General features: G+C 49.7%; 1 protein-coding gene and 1 pseudogene across 1 annotated transcript; both read left to right on the forward strand.

Annotated features, from left to right (window-relative positions):
- LOC138940830 (uncharacterized) lies at positions 1-1,628 on the forward strand. Its single transcript, XM_070310052.1, has 3 exons — positions 1-739; positions 895-1,388; positions 1,476-1,628. Exons 1-3 carry the CDS (start codon positions 1-3, stop codon positions 1,626-1,628), a joined length of 1,386 nt encoding a protein of 461 aa, XP_070166153.1.
- Positions 1,629-4,561: 2,933 nt separating this feature from the next.
- Positions 4,562-5,679, forward strand: LOC138940831 (uncharacterized; annotated as a pseudogene).
- Positions 5,680-6,044: the final 365 nt, after the last annotated feature.

The raw sequence follows: 6,044 nt of genomic DNA on the forward strand, positions 1-6,044 counted from the left end.
ATGGTATCACAGCTAGATTCGGCGGCAACTCTTGAGGAGCGGCCCGGGCTTCTTCTCACTTCCTCAACAATAAGGCAACACCACCTCTGGGAGCTTCTTTATCGTTACTCATCGCTCACACGGCTTCTTCGGATTACGGCTCACTGTCAACGGTGTTGCGCGATCCTCAAAGGTATACCACAGTCTTCTCTGGCCACACCTCTCACACCTGCAGATCTGGAAGTTTCACGATTATATTGGATTCGGTCAGTCCAATCGGCGTACTTCTCATCGGAACTGACACTCATCTCAAGCGGAGCACATTTGTCAAGATCTCATCCTCTCGCCAAGTTTACGGCCTTTATCGATCATTCGGGCATCCTCAGAGTCGGAGGCCGACTCAAGCATTCTCAATTGGACTCTGAATGCAAGCACCCAGCCATCTTGCCACGGGATTCTTATCTGTCCAGACTCATTATATCGGACGCCCATCTACGGACTCTTCACGGCGGAACTCAGGTAACCTTGACTTATCTTTGCCAGGCTTACTGGATCGTTGGTGGCCGAGCTCCAGTAAGATCTCACATTCTCCGCTGCGTTCGGTGTGCTCGACAACGAGGCGTAAGGGCACAGCAACTCATGGGTCAACTACCATCATCTCGCATTACGCCATCTCGTCCCTTCCTCAACACAGGGGTTGATTACGCCCTCTCACTCTTAAAACTTGGCGAGGACGAGGGGCTAAGTGTCACAAGGGATGGTTAGCCATCTTTGTTTGCTTCTCAACTTCGGCGGTTCATCTGGAGGCAGTGACGGACTACTCGACAGACGGATTCATCGCAGCGTATCGGCGGTTAACGGGACGGCGAGGTATCTGCCAAACTCTTTTTAGCGACTGTGGAACCAATTTTCAAGGGGCAGATACATCTCTTAAGCGGCTATTCAATGCGGGATCAAAGAAATTCTCGGAACTCGCTCAGCTACTGACCCATGACGGCACCACTTGGGTCTTCAATCCTCCAGCAGCCCCTCACTTCGGCGGTAAATGGGAGGCCGCTGTCAAATCGGTCAAGCATCATCTGCGAAGAACTATAGGCGAGACTGCCCTAACCTATGAAGAACTTACGACTCTTCTAGTTCAAATCGAGACAGTCCTCAACTCCAGGCCATTGTGTCCACTTTCTGACGACCCAGAAGACCTGGCAGCCCTCACCCCCGGGCACTTCATCATCGGGGCAGCGCCAACTACAATTCCGGAACCATCTCTCTCCGCAGTGCCCCTTCCAAGTTTATCACGGTGGCAGCTCATTCAGCAGCAATTCCAGCATTTCTGGTCACGTTGGCCAGCTGAATGTCTTCAACGTCAGCTAGCGATATCGAAATGGCATCATTCCACCACACAAATCAAGGTCGGCTCTCTTGTACTTCTCACGGATGAGAGATTCCCCCCATCAAAATGGCCTCTTGCTCGGGTCACACAGCTTCATCTTGGCTAGGACGGTCTCTGCAGAGTGGTCACCCTCAAGACGGCCACAACAGAACTCAAGCGGCCTATCACCAAGTTGGCAGTGCTTCCGACGACACCAGATCAACCCTCACCCACGGAGCAACCAGCAACGTATTCGGCCTCACCATCACCAATAGCATAATTCTTCAACGCTGTTGTAGAAGGCGGGCGGAATGTTCAGAAAATATCGCGACATTTGCACAATCTCACCACCATCATCTTACTCACTCTAGTCCTTCTCTTTAGTGCTCTTTCTCTCTTCCTTTTCTCTCATACGCGACCTCAACCCAATCCCTATGCCGGTCTTATCAATCCAATCAGCATCGCACGACGCTATCAGCCAATCATAATCAAGCTCTCAGGAGATTTTCCGCGCTCCTGCGTCGATATCGACCCTTCCGGTGATCCTCGATCATTCCTCGAGTAACGGTTTTTTATAGCGCACGCTTTCTTTGGAAAAATCGACAACGCTCTCGGAATTTGGTTTGCTGTTCGGATCGGATCTAGAAATCAATCTCACGGTGTTCTCAAGAATCTCAGTGAAAGTAAGGACATTATCAACCGGCAGTCAATCATCGAATTGAGTGTAAGTGCGAATATTCGCGAAGTGCGGCTCGGACCAACGTACGTGTGCGTGGACTCTAAGCGTTCTTCCCGATATCCCCCGAAACCAGAGACTCCTCTGGTACTTTATCAAACAACGTTCGATATCGATATATGATAAGTCTCAAAATTTGTTAGACCGAGCTCGTAATCACCGTCGCTCAAATCTATGGCTGGATGGTAGTGTGCCGCGAGGACGCTACTCTTCCCGGTCAGCGTGAATGTCATAGACATGTGGGCAAAACTGTTTAACGAATACTGAGTCTTAACGACGCATTGTCAGGCTTTAAGTTCACACCGATTGTCATCGACCGTTCGGAGAAACCCCAGACATAATTATCCGCAGATGCTTTGATCGTAAGTTGAAAGGACGTGCGATTGTACTCGATCTTCGTCACATTCCATCCGAAATATCGCACCAATTCATTCGGCGGTCGAAGATTACCAAAACCGTCGAAATATATAGCGCGATTTCCCTTCTTTGCGTACGCTACCCAATGAGTACCCGGTTCTTCGGTGTTATCCAAATTCACAATGCCGCTCTCGTTTCGATATATACCACCGATCGGTAACGAATCACGCATGAAAACCCCTCTAAAGTACGGTATACGCATACGTTCCGCCAATTGTTCTAATTGTATGTTCGTTGTCACACCCGTGGACATTTTTAGCGTCTTTTCGACGTTTTTTTTTCTTCGTTGCCACTCCTTGTCTACGTCTGTACGGGCTGAGATACAGTCCCTATCCGTATTTATACGGAGCGAGATAAGGTCCGCGACCTTCCATCGCGCGATCGTGACGTTGCAGCTCCTCCAGCTGACGGCGCGCGGCTTTGCTGTCGTTCACCGCCTTGGCCACGCCAGCCGCTCCACCGATCAAGGATCCGAGCGCGCCCAACATCGGTAGAATCGGCAATACACCGCCTCGTTTCGCTGACGGAAGTATCCGCTTTTTCATCGACCTTGTCCGCATAGTCCTCATCTTCGTCTTCGTCTTCGTCTTCGTTTTCATACCCATGCCGATTTTTGTCTTGGCTTTCATCGCTGCCCAAACAGCTGTAGCTGCGGCTTTCTCATCGAGAGTCGAATCTTTCGCGACGATGCGAGTTCGCGCTTTCTCAGCGAGTATCCTGTCAGCCGCGTGTCTCTCGGTGAGATCGGTGTTCCGGGAATACGCTGTATCGTGCTCGCGACAGGCCGTGTCCAATGGATTTATACCCCGAACACCTCTCGCCAATCGTTTTTCCAAATGAGTACCCGGACCGTAAAACTGATAACCGGGGATATGTAATTCGAAAGGAAGAGCGTTTATCGCACGATTTAATCGGCCTCTACTTATTTTCGTTGACATTCACCGCAATCTTTTATCAACGGTGCTGGACCGTCGATGTGCGTTCGCTGCCACGGTTGATTGTAATGTTCGCAACAGCGCTGAACTTGTTGAACCTCTAAATCCGCTTTTATATGTTCCGGAAGCTTGTCCCACAGGTAGTGGACGTGATCGCCGCACATTCACAGCAGAACAACTTTCGGCACAAATTGTCACTGTTCGGCGCTCAAATCGCAAATATCGGAAGGTCTCGACAGTAGGACGAACATTTTCGTTACTAAGCGATTCGCTGTTCCGCGCACCTATAAATAGGCGTTCGATAAAGCGTTCCTCAGTTGATAGTGTGAACATGAGATTCGTGCGACAACCTTTGGCGATACGCGTGACGAATTGCGACGACAGATTACGATCGATGGGGGACAACGCGGAGATGCGCAAGCATGGTACGATGCTACCGACTACTATACGCGCAATCGTTTGCGGCCCCTCGAATTGTGGTAAAACTAACGTTCTGATAAGCCTGCTGGAAAATCCGCACGGTGTACGTTTCGAAAACGTGTACGTGTACTCAAAGTCGTTGCAACAACCAAAATATCGATATCTGGAAAATTTGCTGACATCGATCGACGAAATCGGCTACTTCACGTTCTCCAACAACAGTGACGTCATTCCGCCGAGCGAGGCGCGTCCATACTCAATTTTCGTGTTCGATGACGTGGCATGCGATAAGCAAGATGCTGTGAAAGAGTACTTTTCAATGGGCCGGCACTCGAGCGTCGACTGCTTTTATCTCTGTCAGACGTACGCGAGAATACCTAAACATCTGATACGCGACAACGCGAACCTGCTGATCCTGTTCAAACAGGATGGTACCAACCTGAAACACGTGTACAACGGTCACGTGAATACCGATATGCCGTACGATGAATTTTGCGCGTTGTGTCGCGATTGTTGGCAATGCAAGTACGGATTCGTAGTGATAGACAAGGACAGCTTGCTCAACGATGGTCGATACAGAAAACGATTTAACGTGTTCGCGATACCGCAAAACGATTAGTCGCTGCCGATACTTCGTCGGAGGTGAAATGTAAGAGAGAGAGAGAGAGAGAGAGAGAGAGATTGACATTTTTTTGCTTTTCCGCGATGGCTGCGATCGATAAGAGCGAGGATATTTGCGAGCGCGAGAAGATTGCGAGGGCAATTGTGAAAACGAGCGAATCGATTCGCAAGAAATATCGCGCTTTGAAGACCGGCAAGATCGATGAGGATATCGTGTTGGACAGGCGCTCTAGACCTCTCATTGAGCCGCTACGAAAGATCGTTGACAACTCTAGCTCGATCGCGGTGAAGAACGAGCCTGGGAGTAACACCGACGCGGGGATCGAAACGTTATCCATCCCGAAGCGCGAGAAAGATGATGCGACATCGCAAAAGAGAAAACGATCCAACGTCAGGTCGGATCGCTCACCAGCACCGCATAAATCGAAACGGTCGGACCCTCTACTGGATGTACCGCCGATAACTTCTACACCATCCGCGTCAATGAGAACCGTACAACCTACGATGTTCGAATTACTCGCGGACGAGGATGTTTTCGAAACCACGGACGACTCGCTCGTGCCATCCGTCCGAAATTAGTTGCAAACACTGGAAGGTCGAGAAACGTTGCGAGATCAGTTAGGTCGCTGGGTCGGAGGTACGTCTGGCCTGTCCTGAGCGGCGATCGAGAGAGCGGTATTGACACCGTGTACGGTGTTTATTTCGACAACGATGGAATGATGTTCGGTAATAAACGTTTTGACGTGGACAACGCGGATAACATAATTATCGACGGCGTACGATACGTCGGCACACCTGGTCTTTACGAGTTGATCTTCAAAAAAGTCCCCGATGACGTCATCTATACGGAGGATGACAAGCAAACGTACAAGAGTATGCTGTTGACGACGAACGCGCATAAACGCAATCACGATGCGCAGGGTCGATTACTGAGTAACAGGGGATACAAGTACAAAGAAATAATCGCAAAGCTGATACCGATCGAACCCAAAAAAACAAAATCTGGAAAGGGATTATTCGCGCTTCGGGCGATGACGCTAACCGACAACAAGATCGATTACGTACACTGGGACGATCCCAACGAGCTGGTGGATCGTTTACGATTGCTCGACGCTTCGCACCAAGCGGGTCACAACGGCCACGACAACGAGATCCTATCGATCATCGAGGAACTTCGCGAAGCCGGTATTATTATAAATTAAGCGATATCTCGACAAAACTAATCAATCGATCGACCGACGTCTCTCGCATCGATGATGCGCATCAACAAATTTGGAATGTCCGAGCAGAGCAAAGACGCGACGAATGCCATTTCGTATCGTCGATGAAACGGATTAATGAGAAATTTCGTGCGCGATAACGCTCTGTGTCGCACTGTGTTACGAACTTTGACGCGAGGTCGCGCAAGATTCGTCGTGTGGCGCAACCTGTGGCTGATACCGACGCCATCAACAAACTATACCTGGATCAGTGCGTTAAAACGTTGAGAAATCAACTAAAAGAGTTAGACGAGAAGCTTGCAGCGTTAGAGAAAGACATGCGAGCGTTACAGATCGTGATAAACGAA

The sequence above is a fragment of the Polyergus mexicanus genome, unplaced genomic scaffold, assembly GCF_030449975.1.
Source record: "Polyergus mexicanus isolate NDT 795.1 unplaced genomic scaffold, iyPolMexi1.0 SCAF_17, whole genome shotgun sequence".
In the NCBI taxonomy this organism is placed as follows: domain Eukaryota; kingdom Metazoa; phylum Arthropoda; class Insecta; order Hymenoptera; family Formicidae; genus Polyergus; species Polyergus mexicanus.